Genomic DNA, 24,570 nt, shown 5'->3' with positions numbered 1-24,570 from the left:
TTTTCATTTCTGAATATTGAAGAAAATTACGAAAGTTTAATAATAAAGCCTGGGTGAACGATTTTAGATTTTTTAACAATATGAATCAGCCGGCATCTAAAACAATAGATATCAGAAATTCTGTGATTCGACCGAAAAAGTCTTCGAAGATTATCTGTGATACATTTTCCGAAGTTTTATAGACAATTTACAACAAACATCGATAAATTGAGTTATTCACTTATAATTCACTTAAAAAGATTGCTGAATTGTTTGTTTTAAAATGATGCCAATTCCGGTAAACAAGACAAACTGAAGAAGCGCAGTTATGAAAGGCTGCTGCTCTGTTTGTTTAAAAATGATGCCAATTCCGGTAAAAAAGACAGACTGAAGAAGCGCAGATATGAAAGGCTGCTGCTTTGTTCTTTTTAAAGATGTTGTCAGTTCCGGCATATAAGACGGACTGAAGAAATGCAAATGAGAAAGGCTGCTGCTTTGTTTAAAATGATTCCAATTCCGGTAAATAAGACGGACTGAAGAAGCATTGTTATATTAGGCAGCTGCTTTGTTTGCTTTGAAATCATACCAGTTCCGGTAAATAAGATGGACTGAAGAGACGCGGATTTGAAAGCCTGCTGCATTGTTTATTTTGAAATGATGCCAGTAAAAATCTGGATACAAATTCTAGAATTAAGAATGTAGACAGTTGCTTAAAAATATGTTAAATTGAACATTTTTCTGTGATTTCGAAAACCTTGCTTAACATCTTAATGCAACGATCCAACACAGAACTTCAAATTAAAAAAAACGGAATTTTTAGCGTTTGTAGGAAAAAAATCTAGGCTTTGAGGACAACTTTTAACAGTGGAAAAAATCACGACAAGAAGACAGTGATTTCTGTGGTAAGCTCCAGAAGATTTTTATATTAAGTGTTGATGAATAGTACCATCGGTTTTATCAAGAATATTGTAAGAACGAATGTTCGCCAAGAAGTGCTATTAAAAATTTGAGAGAATTTAAAAATGACAAAGAATTAGTGATGTACCTTTTCAATATTGGGTATTAAAAAAGTCGTGTTGAATTTTTTATTTTAAACGCGTGAATCTTTCCCTTTTCAGATGTGTTTTCGCCAAAAAATTGTAATTATTAAAACTGACGTGAAGCTCTCTTAATTATTTAAAAAAAAAGTTATTTTAAGTCCGGCCCGCCGACGAGAATTCAAATTTAAATTTGCCCATTGGTTCAAAAGGTTGCTCACTCCTAATGTAGATGATTGTAAATTTTCTATCACCTTGATCAATATTTTTCTCATCATTTAAAATGGAAAGGTTTATCCAAAAATTCCGTGGTAAAAGTTTCGAAGTTCACAATAATAACTTTACATATTTGTGTATTCAATTTATCATCAAAGGATAATTTTGATTGATCAATAAAAAAACTGACACAATTAAAAAAAGGAATTCCAATTTTTGTAAGTAAAAAAGTGCTATTTTTTAAACGAACACACACACATAGGACGGATCTCAGTGAAACTTCGTGTATCTTTGAAGAGATCTTTTTTCCTTACTCTAAGCGTAAATCTTTCGAAGTTATGATGGCTAGCATCTTAGAAATGCTAAAACCACTAGACCACAGAAAGTGTACTAACTACGTATGAACCTTGGCGTAGATGAATTGAATTCTAACGACTACGCCAAAGCCGCTGGCATCTTTGGCGCTGAAATATGAGAAACGTACCATGTTTGCCCTATCATAAGCAATTTATATTCAAAAGATTTCGAGAAAATAATATTTTCTGAACACAAAATTTTAAATTTGAAGAACAAAAACATATTTATTTAAAAAAATTCAAAAATTCAAATAGTAGAAGTACCAAAAAACTTTGTGAATTTTATTTAAACATTAATAGCAAATGTGGAGATGAAAAATAAAAGTTTATAAATATTTGAGACCAAACCCATTTCAAAATTATATTAAAATCTGAATTATAAAATTCAATCGATAACTCCAGGGAACAGAATTTTTTTTGCCTTTTTTGAAATGACTGATTTCGATGAATTTTAGGTCCTGATCCCGAAGCTTTTGTTGAATTTTGTCTACCACCTCTTGTTTAGTTGATATACATAGAGTTTATAATTTAGAAAGAATCAAATTTAGGTGAAATCAATCATTGATAACTGATGAAAAAAACCTACAAGAAAAACAAAAACAGATTCAGAATTTACTTATAATCCTTTAAATTACATTATTGGCTTAGATATTCTAATATCAGAAATACAGTGATCCAAAAGTAAAATTCTACATTTTATCGTTTCAAGTTTTTTTTCTGAAATTACACAATAAATATAAAAATGGGTTTAAGTTCGTTTGACAAATTGGATTAAAGAGGCAAAACGATTTAACTTTAGCTATAAGATATTTCTAAAATTCAGTTCGGTTAAAATTTCATTTAAGAAAGTTGACAAAATTCATATTTTACAGTATGAGAAAAGGTAAACAAGAAGAAAACCTTTATAACTTTTTTACAGATGTCAAAATTACATGCGTTCTTCGGGAAATTTGATCATTTTTGAATAAATAAACTTTTATTTATGTTTGTAATGTATTACAGTTTATCAAAAAAATCTGATTTTTTTTACCTATTCTCAAAAGCTATTTAAAAAAAACGGAAGCTCATAGAAAAAAGCTTATTCAATATTTTGATTAAGGCCACCAAAATTATTCTTAATAATCTCATAAGTTTTTTGCACCTCGGAAAAATGTAAATTTTGTTGCCTTATCTAATTTATCTAACCCATTTTGAATGTAAAGTTGAGTATTAGGAAGAACTAGAATCCCAAAATAAAATTAGGACCTTAATTAGGTTTTTTGAAAAATATTTCAATTGAACATAAAATTTGTAAAGACATAAACTATTTTTTTTAATAACCAAAGTGATTCGCTCTAAAGTAATGAATATTAAGTTTAAGATTTTTTTTTGTTTTTTGCTCATCCGGTTGACTATTGTGAGTCGTAAAAGCCTGTCACGTGGCTCCCAGCTTGTTGATGTGTACAGTTAGTGTTTTGATTAATGAATTTTGAAGTTAAAATAGTTTGTTTAAAATTCTGAAATAATTTAGTTACACTTCTTAGAGAAAATCCATTCTAAAGACCAGATAGGATTCTTGACTGTCAAAATTTGAATTTCAAAACAACAGTTTGGTGGAATTGTAATTCAAAATTTACAACTCATAGTTTCAATATAGTGTCTTAGAGAGAAATGTATTAGGCTTAAAAAGATTTAAGACTAAATTCTTAAGACAAAAGAGCCAATTTCCTGACATAGTTGTCAACATTTATTTTGAAATAACTTTTGGGATCAAGTAATTCCCCAATACTACGGTAGATTCATTTCTTGAACTAAAAATTTACTTGGAAAAAATCTCCATGGAGGGGAGGGGGTAAACCCCAATAGACCCCCTCCCCTGTTTGTTGTTACTTATTCTGGATGCATTCATATTTCAAGGTTGCATCATAGAGTTGCTGCAAACACTTAAGAAGGCAGTTAAGACATTTTTAATTGAGCTTCACAGTTTTGTCAGGTATATAACACTCGTCTGTAATCAAAATAAATCCCACCAAAATTTAAAGCTTTTGGCCTTCTGGAATCTATTGAATCGCGTAAATTTTTTGCGCAATAATTTGTATTCTGCTGTGATAAATTTTCGAACTTTTCGACAAATACCACCCGTCAATTTACGATTGACTACCGTCAACTAGGGCATCGTGCACCACTTTTCAACTGCAATGGCTTCTTAAAACTTAGTGTCCACGAATAATCATAACGTTAGTACCTACATCAAAAGTCTTAAGTCTTAAGGTTGATGGGACATCAAATTAACGTCATCATAAAAGTTAGTTAGTTGTACTAATATTTTTAATTTTTCAAAAACATGCAATTTTTGCCCAACTAAGACAAAGGGATAAGTTGAAACAAATATAATTTTTATAGGGCCCAAACAGTTTTAATCGGCTTTGCTTGAGGACTGGACTTGGGGAGGGTCTGGCTGGACTTCGTTGGATCCATCGTGTCTATTGAGTAGTGAACTGATGCCAAATCCGTTCAAAACGAAGCTGGGTACCTAATCATACTTGTGGATCATGGGGAGCGGCCGTCGTTTCAGGAACTTTCGGACATAAATAGTTGTATTAATTGTGTCAGTAGTCGCGTAAGGCTTGGAAAGCATGCCACATTCACATATGAGGCCCTTGGAGCCAAAGGTGTATAAGTGCATAAAAGTTTATTTCGAGAAAACACAACTTAAAAAAGTTGTTATGTTTGGCCATTTTCGAAAGTTTATATTTTTCTCTCGAACGTAAAAGTATGTAAATAAAATTGGAAAAATGTAAATATAATCACCAAATAAAGTTTGAAATATGGAGAATTGTTTGGCATCATTAACTCAAAATCGACCATTTTGTCACTTATACCCCTTTAGCTCTGAGGCCCTCATATGATTTGCCAAATCATTGCCTTTTAACCGAATTTTTCGGTAAAATCTCGTCAATACTTCAGCCATCCCGAACAGTGCAATACTGGTCCCCGGAAAGGTTATGTAATCAAACTTGCAATATAGTTTTCGTAGATCAACACAGCAGATCAATAATAATTTACGAACTCTTGGTTTGACGGAAGCAGCTTGTTTTCGACTCGGCTTCGGCTTCCTCTGCTTCTTTTATGTCTTTAGACCCAATCTTACCTTGGAACGATGGACAGTGCTCCGAGGGGATAAACATTTTTAGCTACATCCTCAACTGAGGCAATTTTCTTACTGTCTTAAGCAGGCATGAGAATCGGGTCAAAAGTTTTGTCCGCCGGACCCAATTTTCCCCCTCCGAGATAAAGAACTAGAACTGTGTTTAATTATAGTTCATATGTTTCGGTCCCTTAAGAAAATGTTGTTGTTATAAAAGTAGAAGATAACGACAAAATTGGTCGAAATCGCGGTTTGACAAAATAAGGAACACTTCTAATATTAGAAAATCTTACCCTACTTTTTCGTGTTTATTTATGTTTTAAAAATTTGCATTTAATAAAAATGCAATATATGTAGTTAATAACAATTACCTTTTCCGGTGTCCCTAGCACCGAACAGATTTTGAACAGCTGGTCCACCTCGCTGGAACCGGGGAACAGCGGCCGGAAGGTGTAGAGCTCCGCCATAATGCACCCGACGGCCCACAGATCGATTGCACTGCCATACCGGGTGCTGTGTAGTAGAACTTCTGGCGCACGGTACCTGTGAAAATAGTTGGAAGGGACGTATTGAAAATTCACGTGATAAAGCAAATTAGATTCTCAACTCTCTAAGGACACGAACAACGGATACCATGTGAGCCGAGTCATAACAGATTTTAGTCGGGAAGCGTCAAAGTTCGAGTTGGTATGCCCATGCATGAACTGCTAGTATTTTTCTCATGTAAAAACTTTCACCTACCAACTTTTCCAGAAATGATTGGAAATTGGATTCGTGCAGATAATGACTTGTTTGCTCGTGAAGCTTTGTTTGTTAGAAAAATTATGATACCGGCAATTTAACTGCGTGCTCAACGGAAATGCAGGCAGTTTAGTGTAAAACCCGGATGAAAAAACAAGGAAATGTAACTTATGGCTTTCCAAAATATAGAACTAAAGTATATCATACTAACAACTGTGTTCATGATGATCAAACTGAGCGCTTTTGAATTAATAAAATTAGACCACCCAAAGGAAACAGTCGTAAGATGTTGAAAATCCAAAGATTTAATTTTCTTTCTAGCTAAAAACACAGCTATCTAGACAGTCTTGAAAAAACACCAGATTGTATACTTTCGTCTTTTGTCCCTTTTTTCCTAATCCACAAATATTCTAAAAACAACTTGGCACGCAATCCGTAGTGCGGTGTGAATTAAGCACACCCAAAAGTCCTAAAACATAAAGCTGAACTAAAAATATCTACATCCTCACAATTAGAGGTACCTACTCCATTCATAATAACCCGACGACGACAACACGCTTCGTTCAGTATTTTGTGACTGGAAAGGCAAAAAACCAACATAACACACACACAAACGCCCACTTACCATCGGGTCGAAACATAATCAGTATAGGGGGGCCGAGAGCGAATTTCCCGGGCCAGTCCGAAGTCGGCAATTTTGACCAGTTCCGGTCCGCAACAGAGCACATTTTCCGGCTTCAAATCCCGATGGAAGAACCCGTGCCGATGCATGAACGCCAGCCCGGTCAGGATTTGCTGCAGTATCAGTCTTATGGTGGCCTCCGGGAAGTGCGTTTCCCGGTCCTTGATCAGCTGGTACAGATTTTCCTGCATGTACTCGAACACGAAGTACAGCACGTCGTTCTCGCGGATGACCTCCTTCAGTTTGACAACGTTGGCGTGCGATAGTTTCTTCAGGGACTGTGAAGTAGTTGCAGAAAAAGTTAATTAGTGCTGACTAATGAAAGGTCTCAACTTTAATTACAAAACTAAGCATGATGAAGATTATGAAATATTACTTATTAAAACCAACCATCATCTCACTAAATTTACATATATGTACAATTCTACAGGCAGGCCCGTGCGAAGGACCCGTCCATGGGTCAACAACAACAATACCAAAAATGCACGATAAGTAAGGAAATTGATTCCTAAAATTTTCAAATAATGAGCAGCACACAAACTTGAAAAAATATAAATTAAAGTCATTCGATTCATAACTAACCAGAATCAATGTTTCATATTATTGCATTTTCCTTCTTCTGAGATAGAGGTTTGATTCAAAATAAATCTTTATCAGTCTAGTTTTTAAATTTCAAATCAATATTTCCAAAACACCAGGGAACGAATAAGAATGAAAAATTTCGAGTACGAATCAAAACCCAAATTTGAATCTACGGCTATAAGAATCAGTGCTCAGAAATAAGATACATAAAATATAACAACAGATTTTTTGAAAAAAAAATCATAAATACTAACTCTAAAATAAATTTCAAATTAGGTCAAAAATTAACCCTGATTTTGGAGAACTATAATTATTTTATGTTATTCGTCATATTTATATTGCTTTCTTAATTTCAATAAAAGGATTGATTGAAAAATTCCATGGTCATTCGAAAACAAAATTATCACGATCTGAAATGTCAATTTTGTAAGGAAATAAAATAAATATCCATTAAAAACAAAACTTGTTATTTTGAAATTAATTTTAACGGCTTTATCGGTGAATGAATGTTATGTTCTCATAGTAAGAACATTCAAAAATTTGAAACTTATAGATGGAAAGAAGAAGAATAGATGAAAATTAGCGGGTAGAAATTTTAAGAAGCATTTTTATCGCATACCGTAAACTGGGGGAACATTAATCTCCTTTTTCATTCATTTCGAATAATTTGGAAAGGGTTCCTTTTTTATTTTTAAATACTTACTGAGATAAGCAGTATAAAGCATGATCATTGATAGCAGAATATTCAAACGACATTAGTGGCTATAACTCAATGTTTGTTAGAGCAAGCTCACTGGTGTTGGGAAAAAGAGGTAGAAATTTTGACATTTTGGAAATTTTACAATGCAAAACTGTTTTCAAGATCTTTGGGCGTTGTATTTTCTACAGCACTGTTTCTATTTCAGCCGTATGTGATAGAAATATAGCTATTTTTGCATCACAGCATGCAGAAAAACTTGAAGGCCACAGATCTTGAAAATGTTTTTGCATGGCAAAATTTTCAAAATGTGCAAATAGTGACAAAAATTCTACCACTTTTTCCTAACACCAGTGAACTTGCTCTTACAAAACCAGATTTCATGTTTCGGGGTAACTTTGATCACTATGGTTTTATTTAACATATCTCAACCAAGGTGTGTATATATACAGAAGGTGTTACCGAATATCGAATTCCCGATTCAGCCATTTTGGCTATTTAGGCTGTGCAACTATGCGGAACTCATGAAGTTTATTACCAACAAACCACAGAAAAGCAGAACAAATGATAAACAAACTCTTTGAGAGCCCCGCTCACTCCTAGCCTACTTACTGTGAAAGTCGGAGAACCTCGTGTCTCTAAAAACCATGATCTCAACATCTTCAAAATTTTTGTTTTGATGCCATTTAGCACAGAAGGCTCAAAACATCAATAACATTAATTTTTGTTTGGACTCAATTGTATTTTTCAACTTTTTCTTTCAAAAACAAATATACTCAAAAGATTAACAATGTTGCCGCATACATTCAGTAACAAGACTTTTCTCAACATTTCTCAATATTTTGTTGCCTCAAAAACAAATAAAATTTTACCTTCATGCAATTCCCTAGGTCCTCCCACTGTTCCTATGTTCTTTTTTTATTCAAACTTTACCATTTGACAGGGTTTTTAGCCATTTGATCTATACCGGCTTTCTCATAGAAAATGTTCTATTTTTTTTTAATCCAATAATTATCATAGAATGGTCATAAAAATAACTCAAAAATTATACATATTTAAAGGAAAAAAATAAACCTTTCATATAAAACAACCCATTTGCTTCTAAATGCTACAATTTTATCAAGAAAGGTGTTTTGTGAGTTTTAGGAAAAACAAATATTTTAAAACTTTAAAACTACATTTTAAGTAATTTCAAAAAATCTCTTACTGCAAACCAAAGTTAGCCTATTTGAAACTGAATTTATAGGCTTTCAAACATAGAAAACAGTTTTCAGATATTTTAACTTCAGACTTAGTTAACCTTCCAAAGTCGTTCGAGTCAATATGACCCGAAGCGCACATTCAAATCATCATAACTCTTCGAAAAAAAATCGCAAAAATTTGATTTTAAAAACCTCTCTGGGGAAGTGCTCCCTCAAAAAATCCGTTATTAGGCTGTTCGGGTCTCTATGACCCAAGAGTTTGCGTACGTTACCCTGGCTGCAAATATTGACCGATTTCGATGAATTTTAATTCATTGTATAGCTATAGATAATTTATTCTTGTTTCTCAGTATCACAAAAATAAGTCGAAATATTTTACGAGATCACCACCAGCTGATTCCGAATGAAAAAAGTTCCGAAAAATAGCTCTTTTTAGAATGCTTATCACTTATGACAGGTTCCAAATATTGCGCTGATTTTAAAATATTTGAAATTGTCAAGAATAAATTTATCCATGGATGTATAAATTTCTGGTAGCCCAAAGGAAGTTTTGGCCGCTATACCGGAACTTCCGGTAGAAAAAAATCTTACTTCAAAAGGGATACCCAATTTTGGCTTTCCATTGCTGTATCTTGTTTACCAATGGACTGATTCACTAAATTCAAATTTTAGATTTTTATTATTATTTTCATAGAACATACTTGGTTTCTTAAAAATCTCACTTCTTTAGTATATTGTATTGTATCTCACATCTTTTTTGCCATTTTTTTTTTTCAAACTTCCCCTCGTGTTGGTGGGTATATACACGAGTTCCGGAATACCTGTAAGTAAACTTGCATTGGAAACTTGTCGAACCTAAGGATTTTTCAACATTCGGTCATGTTCTTATCATTTAACTGAAAAATCAGCAATCGGGTTTCAAATAGCTGAAATTACCAGCAATTGATCTACACAGAAAAAATTATTTTCTGTAAAATTACAGCAAATATCCTGTAACAAAAAGGAGCAGGACATTTACCGTAATTTTACAGGTCGCAGAAAAATCACATGTCATACATATTTACGTGGACAAATTATTTCACAGGCTGCTTTAAAATTACAGTACTGTAGAATTTTAGATCATTAAATTGATTTTGCTCGATTTTTGAATTTTTGTTTTTCAAAACTAATATAATTTTTTTCGTTGAAAGTGAATGCAACACCTGTATCGTTTAACTATTTTATTTAACAAAAAAAAATGGAAACTTAAAATTTTATTACTACCTAAATTTGATCATTATTCCACAACCTATAATCGTATTTGTTGCTGGCGCTCCTGGGGTCAGAAACGAAGAGGAGCCGTCATTACCACCGGGCGACAGCTGGCAGAACTTCCTACAAGTTGATTTCAATCAATACATTTGATGTAGTGACAAAATAGTTGTCCCAGAAATGCGCGCATTTTTTTCCACACGTTTAAACATCTCTTTGGCCGCCATAACGTCGATCACTGGATATTTTTTCGATCACAAATCGAAAGACAGGACCCAAACAAAAAAAAACCATTCGCACGCTTCGCTCTGACGTTTCTATTTTGATACCTAAATTAAATTCAAGTAATTTTCAGTTGTTTGGTTTAAAATAAAATGGAAAATCATTTAAAATTACAGTAAATGTCCTGTAACAAAAAGGAACAAGACATTTACCGTAGTTTTACAGGTTGAAAAAAATTACGTGATTTAAATTACGTGACAAGTAATTTTTTTCAACCTGTAAAACTACGGTAGATGCGAAGCTCCTTTTTGTTAAAGGACATTTGCGGTAATATTAAATGATTTTTTAAAGGCAACAATTTTAAAGTACACGTAATCATCATTATTTTTTCTGTGTAGTTTGCCGGAAAATCAGCAATCGAGTTGTCAAATTGGAATCTGTTAGTTTTCGCACGCTGAAGCAAGGTGAGACTCTTATCTATTTACTTAATGTTCCCGCGCAAATCCTCCGCCGATAGGACCGTGGTAAAAGACCTCCACTGTTGACGATCCAGAGCTGGTGAGACTCGGTTTTACAAATTTTGGTTAGATTAATATAATTATTTTTTTTTTTCCTATATATTCTAGCAACCAGGCATGTGGCGGATGATCAACACTTTGGCACAAAGCTGCCACCCCAGTGCCGGTGTTGGAATGTTAAAAAAATCGTGTTTCTGGACATAAATAAATTCCTTGTTAAAAAATGGGAGAAAATAATAGTTTTTATTGCTTATTATATGCACAGCCAGTATTCAAGATTTAATTTTAAATTAAATTCTAAAATTGATCCCAAATACAGCCGGTTATGTTGAAAGAGATAGCTGATTTCCAGCCATCTGGATCGCTGATTCTCCAGCATTAACGTTTGCTGTTTTTTCCAGCAATATAAATTGCTAGAAATTTTGCTGGAAAGTCAGCGGAACAAAAACTAGCAAAATTTTGCTGATTACCAGCAAAAAAAAAATCTGTGTAGGAACATCCCGATTTAAATGTTTCTTCCAATGAAACATTTTACTAAGCCAATAATCTCTTGTGTACAAAATTTCATTTAATTCACTTGAAAAAATGCTTGAGCTTAATCTTGATTGATCATAATCTTAATCATTTTGTTATGTCAAATCTTTCAAACGTTAAACATTAGAAGTAAATCATTTCTAAATTAAGTACATGGGGGACCATTAAATCATGTATTCACTCGTACTGGTTTTGCAGAAATTTGATTACCTATCATTCGAGTTTTCGCTTCGCACTGTTTTATCAGTTTTTTTTGTTTACTTTTTTTTGTTAATCTTCGAAAATAATTTTCCGAAATGAAGAGTCATGTAAACAGATAGCTGAGATGGCCGTTTTGAAGAAAAAATTGATGTGGATATCCCGAAACAGCTAATTTGAAAGGCATTTGAAGCTCGCGAGAGGTCGATCGAAGCGGTTCGTTTGTTTCCCTGAGCTTGTGAATCGATTGAAAAATATGGTAATCAATAACAAACTATTCGCGAAATGTTTGGGAAAATCTTTTTGTTCTTTTTTCATAAAATTTAAACTTAAAAAAAATGAATCAGTTAAGGGAATCCTGAAAACATTATTAGGTCGGATCGTTAATCTTCAATCCATTTTGTGTTATTATGCTTGCTAATCGGTTGCTTTGATGCGATGAAGTTTGCCGCTTGGTGCCCTTTGCGCACCCAAAGCTAAGAATTTTGTTTAAATTATTTTATGCCGCATATATAAATTTCAAGGGTCATTAATAAGGTAAGATGTTAAACGTGATTTAATTTTTTACTATAAATAGCTTAACTCTATTATTGGGGATTAGAGGGGGCAGGACAGGGCGTCGAACGAGTGAAAAACTGATATACAATGGATTGTGGGTTCAAGCCAGCCGGAGTATCTCGGCAAACTAGGAATCCTGAGTAGGCTACTTAGGCTCCTTCTCAAGATTCTTTATTTGTTTTGAACAGTTGGAAGGGAGTGAGATGAGTAAAACCTGTCCCAAGCCAGTGGTAACGGACCCCTTGGTTGTACTGGAATTATTGTTGATGAGTTAAATAAGCATGAACAATATTTGGATGTGCATTCCAGACTTCCCGTACTGACTCGGGTCGAAAGACCTATCAGTGGGTCAAACATACATACATACATATTCACTCATTATGTAAAAAAAACTATGAGTTAGGAAAACTTCTTAAAAATTCGCTCGATTTTGTTGTAGTTAGGCACAATAGTTTCTGAGAAATAATCCCATTTTTTAAATAGGTCGAAATATTCAATACAATATATTACTTTTATTTTTTTACCATGTAAATAAATAACATTAAATCGTCTATTTATATAAAAATCAGCATGTGCATCGAGTTCAAAAGAAATTACTTGCAAAATGTTGTATTATGAAAAAACCAGTATAGATTACATTGAAGAAATACCCATTATCATATCCTCTTGGAAAAAAGTTTTACACGGCAATAAACTGTCACTAAATATAAAAACTTGATTGTGTTCTCAGATGATTAAGATTGCTTATGAATTTGTCCAGTTATGTTATATTTTCACTGATTCTTTATGGAACTTCTGTGGGTTGGTGGCATTTATTAGATAATATCCTCGAAAAATGTACGACTTATAAATTTGGATTCTCTTCGAGGAAAGATCATTGAGATCCAATATGTGTTTGTGTGTTCGTTAAAAAAAACTTCGCTTTTTTAAAACATGAAAAATCTTTCAGCTCATCTCGCACGATAAACTTGCTTTTGTATACAATTTGATGAAAATCTTTCTAAATTTCATTGAGGAACGAGTTTTGAATTCGTGCACAAAATGTGAGAATATGAACAGAAGGGTAAATGTAGCTTAAATTTCATTTAGTTGTACAATGTTTTCAATTTGATTCCGGAACAGCCACAGACAATTATTATTATATCCCCTGGCCCTGGCCGGAAGAGTCAAACGGAGAAGAGAATGTGCTAACCAATTTAGAAGGATTCAGCTGCCATGGTTGTGCGAAATTGATTGGTTTATACCTTGAAGCAAGATTTCAAATGAAACCACTGCTGAATATCTACAGAAGAAGAAAAAATACTCCAGCAAGACACTCGAGTTACCTTAACCTCCCGGAGATTCATTGCTTCCTCCCAGGAGTAATACTTCCGCTTCATCCGCTTGATGGCGACCTTCTCGCCGGTGTCTTTGCGTTGACCAAGGACAACCGTACCATAAGTGCCATCGCCCAACTGGCTCAGCGTCAGGTATCGATTCATGATGGTTCCGTCGTCGTCGTCGTCGTCTGTTGCCGATTCTGTTGTTTCACCGAACAGCAGTGATGTTGCAACATGCAACCCCCCTTAACTACGATTGCACTATTTTACACTGCACAAGGTAACTTCCGGTTTTCATCAATCTCGAGCCCCTAGTTTTGCCCTTTCTTTAGATCCATTAGAGGTTGTTCTACATTTTACAGCTGAAGGAAACACATTTCCTTACTATTTTGCGACAACACTCACTCAAAAAGTTATCCCAAGAGCACTTTTGCATACCTACTGAAAAGTTTATGTGAACTAGTTTTTGTTTTTGTGTGTATTTTTCAACGATTGCCGACTATTCTTCGTGTCAGCGGATAATAAAATTTTCCTTTCCAACCGCTCGAGTGTCTCCGGCTGGCAGGAAGTCCCAACTTCGTGACTACGAGCACGGAAATCGCATTCTCGAATATGTCCTTCCACTGTCAGCCAGCCAGCAGCCGTTGAAGCTCAACCGAAAGTTCAATATGCAATACCTCGGTCGGTTATCCTTTTCCGCGAGGGTCTTTCGACTTGACTTATAAATATTCATCAGCCAGCTACACCTGCCGCGAAGACTGCGTTGTTGTGCAATGACGCGGGGAAGGATTCCCGCCTGGCCCCGTCGGGAAATTTGTCCAACCCACCGTCCGGGGCAGCTGAAACAAAGAAAACAAACAAAAAGTAGAATATTAAAGGTGGGTCATAAAACATTCTGTGGTTTGTTGTGGTTTGTTACGACTAACTAACGAATTCAATTCTCGCTTGGACTTGTTTGTCCCCGAACTTTGGTTGGAAGGCTAGGCTAGACGATGATGACGATTTGGACCGGATAGGGTAGACGGCGACGACGCCTGAGATGGAATGGGTTGTTCCGTTTCGCGCGACCTGTGAAGGTTTCAAACACGTGGTAGGTAATTCATCGTCACAACTCAGCCAGCCAGCCAGCCATCCCACACCCCAAGCCAAGTGTTCTCGATTATTACATAAACTAGTACAAATATTAGTCGGAACGCATAAATAATGGTTTTAGCTTTCACCTTTCCATCACCCACCTTTGGCTGAGGGCTGATGGAAGCAAGTAATCGATCGCTTCTGGGAACTGACTGAAACATACTTTGTGTTGCGTGGTGAAAATCGATCCGCGGTTACGCAAATGTTTTGATTCGGACCACTATAATACAACAATAATGAGGGCTAGATGAGCTGGTTGATTTTGACCTTTTTAACACTAGGTTTACGGAATCCATCATTTTGACGGGTTTGGAATCCTATTTGGCAAATTAAAAAATTTAGAAATGTACCGAACGTTCGGCCGGCCGAATATTCGATGCCGAATACTCATCGAATAGTTGAGCTAAGTATTCGGCCAAATAGGACGAATATTTATGTTTTAAATTTAAACAACAACATTATTGTCAATTGTAGATGTATCCGTGTATCTTTCACTGGATATATATATTCTTGATAAATCCTGGATTGCCCATTAGTCCAATAAATAATTCGAGATAAGTCAAATCTTCCCAGATTTTGCCCTGGTTTATTCATTTTTTTTTGCTCAATCAAATAAAATACTTTAATTTCTCTTTGAATTTTTTTTGATTTTGTGTTAAAAACGATTGGAAAAAACTCAAAATAAACATAAATTTTGTTTAATCCATAGATAGATTTCAAACACCACCGCTGTGATTCAATGGAAACTTTAAATTTCAAGTTATTTTCTTTCACTTTCCTCTATTAGCCTAGTTTTTCCGCGTGCCGTTTTTCGAAAAACCGCCTAAGTCCCTGAAATTCGATTTTTAGTATATTTAGCATAGCATGGGGTGACACATATCTTGCATTGGTTGATACACATGGTACAACTAATAATCAAACTAGCAAAATCAGGATTCAATTCTCATTACAAATGTTGATTTTGAAGATACAATACTATTTTGAAAGATTAAAATAACTCTTAAGGTGCAGAGAGCTCACACGACCCATAAAGCTGTTTCAGATAGGCATGAGAAGGGTGCAATTGAGTTGCCAAATGGAAATGTACCGAATAGTGGTATAAAAACACAAAAGCAATTATTTCAATTTTCTTCTATTTCTTCCATCTTAATGCTCCTCATGTGTTTGAGTTGATTTCTTTCAACCAGATGATGTATCACAAGATCTTTTTCAAGAAGGGGTTCCTCTGATTTAAAAAAAGGTCACCAATTACTGAAAAGACATCAGATAACTTGTCGCTCCTAGGACCATTATCACCAAAAAGAATGGATTGCTGTGAAATCTGGACAAAACACGTCGAAACAGGTGCCAAGCAATTTAAAATTGCTTATTTGATATAAAAATTAGATGAAAGTTGAATAGAAGCAAGACATCTTCAAAATAGTTGTTAAAATAAACGATAATCTTTAACTTTAAGCATACCATTCTTTAAACCACACTTGACCATACATGAGGAAAGTTAAAGAAAATAACTTGAAATTTAATGTTTTCAATGAACCACAGCAGCAGTATTAAAATCGTATCTAGATATAAAATAAAATTTATGTTCTTTTTGAAATAGTTTAAAAATCTTTTTTGAACATAAAATCTTTAAATTTTCCAAGAGAAATAAGAGTTTTTTATTTGAAGTAGCAATTTGATAAGTCTGTGAGTGTATATATTAAAAAAATAAATATTCGACCTATTCGCCTATTCAGCCGAATACTTAGCTCAACGATTCAGTGAGCCAAATATTCGGCCTAGCGGGTTTTGGGCGGTATTCGGCCGACCGAATATTCGGTACATCTCTAGTGCCAAATAAGCCAAGTTGTTTGAACCTTTTCACAAAAACTCCACAGGTTGAGGTCACTTCACTTGCTATATCACTTGCTCTAGAACAGTGGTTTTCAAACTTTTTCCACTCACCACCCCCTTTTTCAACATTTTTGAGATCATCGCCCCCCTGGGCAAATTTTAAGAAAATCTTTAAAAAATTATAATCTTGATCTTTGTATACCAATAGCTTTTGGCTTTATGTTGTTGTAAGACTTAACTAAAAATGCATTCAAATTTATATGAGCTCTTCAGAGCCAAAGGGGTAGGGGGCATTATAAGTGTAAAAATGTTCGATTATGATGTAATGCCAAACGATTCTTCATATTTCAAACTATATTTCTTGATTTTTTAAAGATTTTTAGAATTTTATTTACATACTATTTCGTTCGAAAGAAAAATGCAAATTTTCGAAAAATATATGGAAATTATGATAAAACACAACAACTTAAAATCGTGTTTTCTCGAAATAAGCTTTTATATATTTACATAATCCTTGTGGCACCGAGGGCCTCATTTTGCTTCAAATCTCCAGTTAAAACTTAATTCTATGTTAAATTTCCTGGGCAATTACTTAAACTGATTGATTAGTTTGATTTGATATAAAATCAAATACATTTAATCAGGCTTGGCAAAAGTCATCGTCATGAGGCGTGAAGCTGTGACTGTGAAGCCTCTTGGTCCGTCAAACTCAATTGACTGTTCCTTAACGACCAGTCACTTCGTTTGCCAGTCATTCAACCCCCAGTCGTTTGAAGCTAAAAAAATTTCATAGTCAGCATTCACCAATCGCATTCGAACGAGTCGTCGACCGAACTGAAAACGAAAAACGAAACGCATTTATTATTATTGTTACTCCTGCCAGCAAACCGAAGACGACCGAAGACGAAAAAGAAACGCATTTATTATTGTTGTTGCTCCTGCCAGCAAGCTCGTTTTCAGTTTTTTATTGCTATTGTTGCTCTCTGCCAGCAAGTCGTTCAATTAGTTGTACCTGCCGTCAGCAGCAGATTTATCTAGACAGGTACAGATTTTTGAGCTCATTTTTGGTACAGAATCTGTACGTACAGATGACAGATTTTCAAAATTTGGTACAGATTTGTACAGATTTTTGAATTTTTTGACTTACATCAAGTTTATTGAAAACTTTATAGAAAATAAGTCAAAAGTTAGCCAGTATTATTCTGACGATAGGAGTTTCTTACTGGGAAGTACACGATGGAACAATAAGATTTCCAAATTTGCTACAAATAATTAAATATCTGATTATAATCCCTAACTTGTCAGCAGTGGTTGAGCGCATTTTCTCGTGAGTAAATATCAATAAAACCAAAGTTCGTAATCGTCTGAATGTTGACACATTGGACGCTATCTTCAAAACGAGAAGTTATTTAAGATTAAACGGCTGATCGAAAAATGTCGTAATAAATATGACGCTCTAAAATCGTTTTAATTAAACTATGTATAAACATCATGAACATTAGATAGTGTTGGTTATGGAAAATATGTTTTAATGTCAGTTTTTTCAAGAAAGAAAATAAAAATGATTAAATGAGTTTCACAAAAAGTGTTTAATTAAAAAAACTGTACTTAGTGAAATAAAGTATTTATTTTTTTAAAGATTAAAAATAAGGAATCAAAATCTTCACATATCAACAAATTTAATGCAGAACTTTTTTTCTTTGGTACAGATTTTGGTACAGATTTTTGAGTTTTCGGTACAGATGAAAAAGATTTTTTCGATGAGCGGTACAGATTTGGATGTGGTAACACTGGCAGCCGATCAAAGTGTGAAGAGATTTGCCAGTCACTCTCAGGATAAATTTTGACCATGTGTAGGAGCTTCGCTTCGCCAGTCGATGATGGAGAAATGTTGATTGTTGTCGTGCTTTATCCGTCATGCGAGTAGTGAGGCTTCGTCAATTGAGAACAGTGCCAGTCGTTTGATGAAACAAAACTAGTCGGGTCAAGCGTGACAGGCGAAATTTACCATCACTGCATATAATAAATTTTGGTAAAGAAAATTATATATTCCCATTAGTTTGCATTATTGAATACAAACTAATTTCTATAAAGCCGGTGAATAACGTTGAAAATAGTATTATTTCTTGATTTCTGCACTTGAGTCCTGTTCAAAGTTATAAGTTAAATTAGATTCTAATGAATGAATTCCAACAGTGTTAGTGATGATAACCGAATAGATTTAAAGTTCATCCAATAGATTTTTTTAATCGACTGAAATAAAAACGAACAAATAAGAACTTTTAAAATAATCTCTTATCTTCCTAAAAATATTCTTTTATATTGTCTTTAAATCACAGATGACGCTTTTTTGCAGGTTTTGTCTGTTTTCCAGATTTTTTGTGACAATACAATTTAAAGATTATCAAGCATTGCCATCTAAAATTAATCTTTTTTAGGATAACCCTAAATAATCAAACAAACCAAGACCAACATGTGGAGCATATAAAAAATTTGTAACTATCTTTAAGATGCATTTTGAGATACCGGATCCAAATTTGCTTGCAGCTCTATAAAATTATAGATATTTTAGTCTTGGACCTGATGTTTGGTTCTGTAACGTTGTTTCATAATTTTTCATCGAACTATCTCGTTGATATGTTAAATCTACGTTGATTCATCGATCTGAACACCCCACCGCCCCCTTGGCCCTTCCAACGCCCCCCAAATTTCAAAATTGAGCTCACCGCCCCCCTGAAAGCTCTCAACGCCCCCAAGGGGGCGGTAAGGACCACTTTGAAAACCACTGCTCTAGAACAACGTCAGTATTCAATGAAAAAGTGTTGTATCCATGGATTTGACTACTTTCTCCGACACGAACAACAAAACCGCAATTGACAAAGTAATTTATGAAATTTTAAAATCGATTTTTCACAAAATAAATTTTTTCCGAGATCATTTCGATATTTAAGCATTTTAAGTCATTTGACATTAAAATTAAAATTTCGATTTTTTCGATTTTCTTTGGTCCTCCCTTTGATGATTTTTGAGGGTAAAAAAATGCTCTGTTTCCTAGGCAAATTGAAAGTTCGAAGTTTATTTTATTTAAGCTTCAGTAGTCAAAATTTGGAAAAAAATATCTTTCGCACTAAATTGGACATTTCTTAAAGATTCATGACACAAAAATTAGACTTTTTGAACTTAGAACATTCATACTAAAGTATCTCAGGAATTATGCAAATTTTTGTAATGAAATTCTGAAGGGAATTATTTTTTTAATTGAACTTATATGTTTGATGATTTTAGAAAATGCGATAGATTGGATCAAAAGCGAAGCGAGCTACAAAAAAGTGATTACTTCCCAGGTAACCACCAAGCATTAGCATAAGCAGTAAATCAGCATTATATATGCATTTCCGCTGCTTGTTGAAGTTTATAAGCATTTGAAATGCATAGTTGTTTTAAATTAGCATGTGATATTCTATTTAAAAGCTTTTAGTCAGTAAAAAGCTTTTTGAATGCACAATTGCCATAAAATAGCGATTTCAATGCTTGAATAATGCAATGAAAAAAATATTTAAAATCGCATTTTGGATGCTGATTAAAAACAGCTACGCATATTAAATGCTAATATACTGCAAGAAGCAGTGGAAATGCAGATATAATGCTGATTTATTGAAGATGCTTATTTCTGGTTTGTAGGTACCGTAAACCGTAGAGGGTTTTGTAAAACGGGTTGTTGAGCGAATATTAATATGTGTCTTTATTTTACCCAAATGTTTTCATTATGATGTTAAACTTAAACAGTTTGCTGAATTCTACCTAGGTGTTCAGTTGGTTGTTCATTCATAATCGTATCATAATGCCTAGGTATAATCAAACAAAACAACTTATATACCAACGTACCTGATTTATACCCATTCCTTCATATTTATAGATGGCATGTTTTTCTTTGTGTACAGATGTTTGTTTTGAATACTTGAAGAGTGATTAATATTGTGCGCATATAAGAAAAATGGATCGTTCAAAAAAGTGGGAAAATATCATCAAAAGTGGTTCATACAATCGGAATGTGAAGCGGTGAAGTGAAATAGATGATTCATCGAACAGCCAATCCTTCGGGCACACCAAACACTTTGTTGAATACACCGTCAACAAATACCCATCCACTTCCAACATCATCTTCAACGCAAGATGCTCCAGATGTAACACCTTTGGATACGTCCTCAATACCTCTATTGAATTACGATGACGATGCCTTAGATCAGTGGTTTTCAAAGTGGTCCTTACCGCCCCCTTGGGGGCGTTGAGAGCTTTCAGGGGGGCGGTGAGCTCAATTTTGAAATTTGGGGGGCGTTGGAAGGGCCAAGGGGGCGGTGGGGTGTTCAGATCGAAGAATCAACGTAGATTTAACATATCAACGAGATAGTTAGATGAAAAATTATGAAACAACGTTACAGAACCAAACATCAGGTCCAAGACTAAAATATCTATAATTTTACAGAGCTGCAAGCAAATTTGGATCCGGTATCTCAAAATCATCTTAAAGATAGTTACAAATTTTGTATATGCTCCACATGTTGGTCTTGTTTTGTTTGATTATTTAGGGTTATCCTAAAAAAGATTAATTTTAGATGGCAATGCTTGATAATCTTTAAATAGTATTGTCACAAAAAATCTGGAAAACAGACAAAACCTGCAAAAAAGCGTCATCTGTGATTTAAAGACAATATAAAAGAATATTTTTAGGAAGATAAGAGATTATTTTAAAAGTTCTTATTTGTTCGTTTTTATTTCAGTCGATTCAAAAATCTATTGGATGAACTTTAAATCTATTCGGTTATCATCACTAACACTGTTGGAATTCATTCATTAGAATCTAATTTAACTTATAACTTTGAACAGGACTCAAGTGCAGAAATCAAGAAATAATACTATTTTTAACGTTATTCACCGGCTTTATAGAAATTAGTTTGTATTCAATAATGCAAACTAATGGGAATATATAATTTTCTTTACCAAAATTTATTATATGTATTTGATTTTGTATCAAAACAAACTAATCGATCAGTTTAAGTAATCCCGAGCAGACTTTTATGGCAAAATTAAACCTAATTTTGCTATCATGCCTTGAAAGTAAAATTTGGTATCATTTTGCCCGAATAAAGGTGGTACAATGCCAAAATTTGGGTCTCACTTTTCATATATGAATACCTCGATTATGCCAACTGGAGGTTTCACTGAAACCTCAATGAAACCTTGTTTAGCCAACGTTATCAAATGAGTTTTGAGGGCATAACGATACCACTTTTAGGTATGATATACCACCAAAATTTGGCCTCGTTGTGCTTTCAAAATTGCTTCAAGAAGCTGGCAAAACAAGGTAGGTACCTATCAAAAAACTTTTGGGAAAATCAAAATTTTGCATGACTGTGCCATCCACGTATTGAAAATAAAAGCCAAATTTTTGAACCACCTATTTTTGGGCTAAATGATACCAAACTTTGCTAAACAGGCATGATAGCAAAACTTGAAATAATTTAGCGTTATTTCTGTTTGCGATCGCAGAAATCCTTGTGGCATAAGTTTCAAATAATTGCTTAAGTCACTTATGCAACGATCCAACGTTACATTGACAATAAGAAAAAAAATGCGTCTTAAGAAATCGCCTTAACTTATGCAACGAGATTAACACTTATAAAAATTTAACGTTGGTTCAACTTTCAGAAATTTATTGTACTTAGTTAAATTAATTTTAATGTAAAAAATTATCAAGTTGCTTGAATTAATCCTTTAAATGAAATTAATTGAAATAATATAGTATTCTACGACTCTGAATAATCTGTTCAAAATAAAGTTTTTTTTAATGTTTAAATGAGCTTGGTTGGTTTGGTTTTTTTTAGTATAGTTGGGAATTGTGGGCCACCATATCAAAACTGGTCAAATCAAATGCCAAATTACAACGTTTTTCCCACCAAGTAATTAATTAAATTAATTTAAAGCAATTCATAGACAATTTAAAAAAAAAGGGCACTATTAAAAGTTACACAAATTTCACACGTAAACGTTCTAGAAACGTCTCTTCTAAATTCTAAACTTAATGTGTTTTGTTGGACTTAAGAAAAGTTTTAATTTAAAATATCTAAACTTGACAGTAAATGTGTTCATTCATAAATTCATGAAAAAAACATAGGAGGCTTACGCTATCCCACATTGTGTGGCTTAAGGTTCCCCAGTTAAATAAAAGCAGCATATAGATAATTCGTAAACAAGTCAGAAACCTACAACATCGTTCATGATCGATTTACTGTTGTTCGGGAGACCTCGGGGGCCTTGCTATTTGTTCAAGCAATCAAAATCGCCTACCTTTCGCCTAATGTGGATAAGATTAAGACAAAATTTAATCAGTACTTACATAGAAACTACCTCATGAAAAATCTCGTTGCTGAGGCAGGAACCGAAACACCTAAATTTTGTGCCGATTTTACAGATTCAGTTGGGATCCTTTCCGTCACGCGCCAGCAGTAAATCCAAGGCGACTGGACATCGCACTTGTCAGATGTTCCACTTCTTTGGAAACGAGTTCCTTGTTTCGGAAATGTGGCAAAATTTCCTCCTACAAGTTGCCCGCCGGATCTTTTAGCGTTCTGCATGCCCAGATCGATTTCCTTCTGCATAAATCCAGTGTCGTCAACTTCTTCGGCAATCGGAGCGACAGAAGGGGTCGAGCCAGAGGATTCCCCACGGGGAGGTAGCTTCCGGATCCTTAAGCATTCGTCTGCTGGGTTCTCAATCTTAGCCTTGCCGAAGATGATGTAGGTGTTGCGGTGGAGGTAGAGGTCCGGGATTGTTTTTCACGAATAGGATGTTTTTTGATTTGCGGTTCGTCACCCGGTTGGCGTCCTGCACCGGCTTCAGACCAAGCTTGAACGCGATTGGCGACCACGGGACTGTTAGATTTTCGAGACCAGTCCCTGCTAACCACCGGTCAACAGCTAAGCGGCAGCAGTTCCTGTATCCTCCAGCTGCGTCTTCGGATTCCGTGTCGTTAGGGGCATCATTCAGTTTTGCCTTTACCACGGCGGAAATGCTCGGCAGCAAAAGCTGCAGCGGCGTGAAATTGACGCACTGACAAGAAACAGCAATCCGATAAACTCCATCCGTCGCGAAAACGATATTAAACGCGAAACATTTCTTTTCCTCTTATTTTTCTTTTTTGTGTTGTGATGAAATTGGTTGGATCAGTGACTGTAGATATATGTACCTACAAAAGTTTTTGCGCATGAAAAAAGTTGATTTTTAATTTAAAACCACACAACAACCATTTGGTTTTTTGGTTTGGATTCGTAATTTAATTCACTTACAACTATTTGCTAATCATAATTAATTTGTTGAAATAAAAAAAAATATTTGTATTTTATTCTAACCAAGCCGACTAAGTGTTATGTGAAATAAGATATGTTTTCTAATATAACGAATATAAACGTGTTCATATGAACGCAGCAGGTGAGAATTTTGTTGATTAATTTCATAAGCAAAAAAAAAACATACTGAGATAAAATAAAGGTTTTGAAAAAAATTAATGAAAATAACAAATCCTGGCTTTGATGATAATTGAATTGAACGGTGAACATACGAAGTCTGTTCAATGAAAGCTTCGTTCAATCATTGGTAAAAATCGGTTTCAACTGGTTTCTGTCAACTTGTAGATTTTCAACGAACCAATGTTTTGGTCGAAACTAATCAGGTCGTTGTTCAATGAAGCAAGTTTAAACTAGTCGAAACCAATCCAGCTCGGCAGCAAGATTCGTTTCGACCAGGTATAAATCGGTCGAAGTCAATTGGAAAGAGACCGGAGATCAACTGTCAATCCATTTCTATTTGTTTTGATCCGTTTCGACTAGACTTCATTGAACAGACTTGAAGTCTGGTCGAAACAAGTAGAAATAGATTGACAGTTGATCACCTGTCTCTTTCTAATTAACTTCGTTCTATTTCTACTAGGTCGAAACGAATCCTGCTGCCGAGCTGGATCGGTTTTAGCTAGTTTCATTGAACAACGACCTTGACTAGTTTCGACCAAAACCTTGGGCTGTTGAACATCTACCAGTTGACAGAAACCAGTTGAAATCGATTATTAACAACGATTGAACGAAGCTACGGTTAAGCGATAGGACGCGAAAAAATATAATTTTGTATGAATTTTTCATAGAAAGGTTCACCTGTTCTTTATACCAGATTATGCATTCATTTTGGTTTCAAGTTCAAATTTCATCTAATTTATGGAAACCCCAGTGATGCCATCTTTTTGTCATCTTATATCGAATTCTGCTTTGTTCTGAAAGGTTTGCTCGGGTTTGTTTTCGGATAGTTTAAAATTTAACACTTTACAAATATTTGTTCTA

The 24,570-nt window shown here is 34.4% G+C and overlaps 1 protein-coding gene across 4 annotated transcripts in view; it reads right to left on the bottom strand.

Moving 5' to 3' along the window:
- The window catches only part of LOC129746622 (probable serine/threonine-protein kinase DDB_G0268078), a 59,754-nt gene that overhangs the window by 18,913 nt on the left and 16,271 nt on the right, over window positions 1-24,570 (bottom strand). The window contains exons 2-5 of one of the 4 annotated variants that reach the window (XM_055740391.1): window positions 13,897-14,058; window positions 13,226-13,660; window positions 6,082-6,416; window positions 5,087-5,258 (exon numbers count right to left, since the gene is read on the bottom strand). In XM_055740391.1, coding sequence (XP_055596366.1) covers window positions 5,087-5,258; window positions 6,082-6,416; window positions 13,226-13,381 — 663 coding nt within the window. In that variant the 5' untranslated portion in view covers window positions 13,382-13,660; window positions 13,897-14,058. Of the gene's footprint in view, window positions 1-5,086; window positions 5,259-6,081; window positions 6,417-13,225; window positions 14,059-14,145; window positions 14,256-24,570 lie in introns of those variants that run through there. The other 3 variants (XM_055740390.1, XM_055740392.1, XM_055740393.1) reach the window with 3 other exon arrangements.

Source organism: Uranotaenia lowii, chromosome 2 (genome assembly GCF_029784155.1).
Source record: "Uranotaenia lowii strain MFRU-FL chromosome 2, ASM2978415v1, whole genome shotgun sequence".
NCBI classification, from domain to species: domain Eukaryota; kingdom Metazoa; phylum Arthropoda; class Insecta; order Diptera; family Culicidae; genus Uranotaenia; species Uranotaenia lowii.
This window is presented reverse-complemented; position numbering and strand designations above follow the sequence as displayed.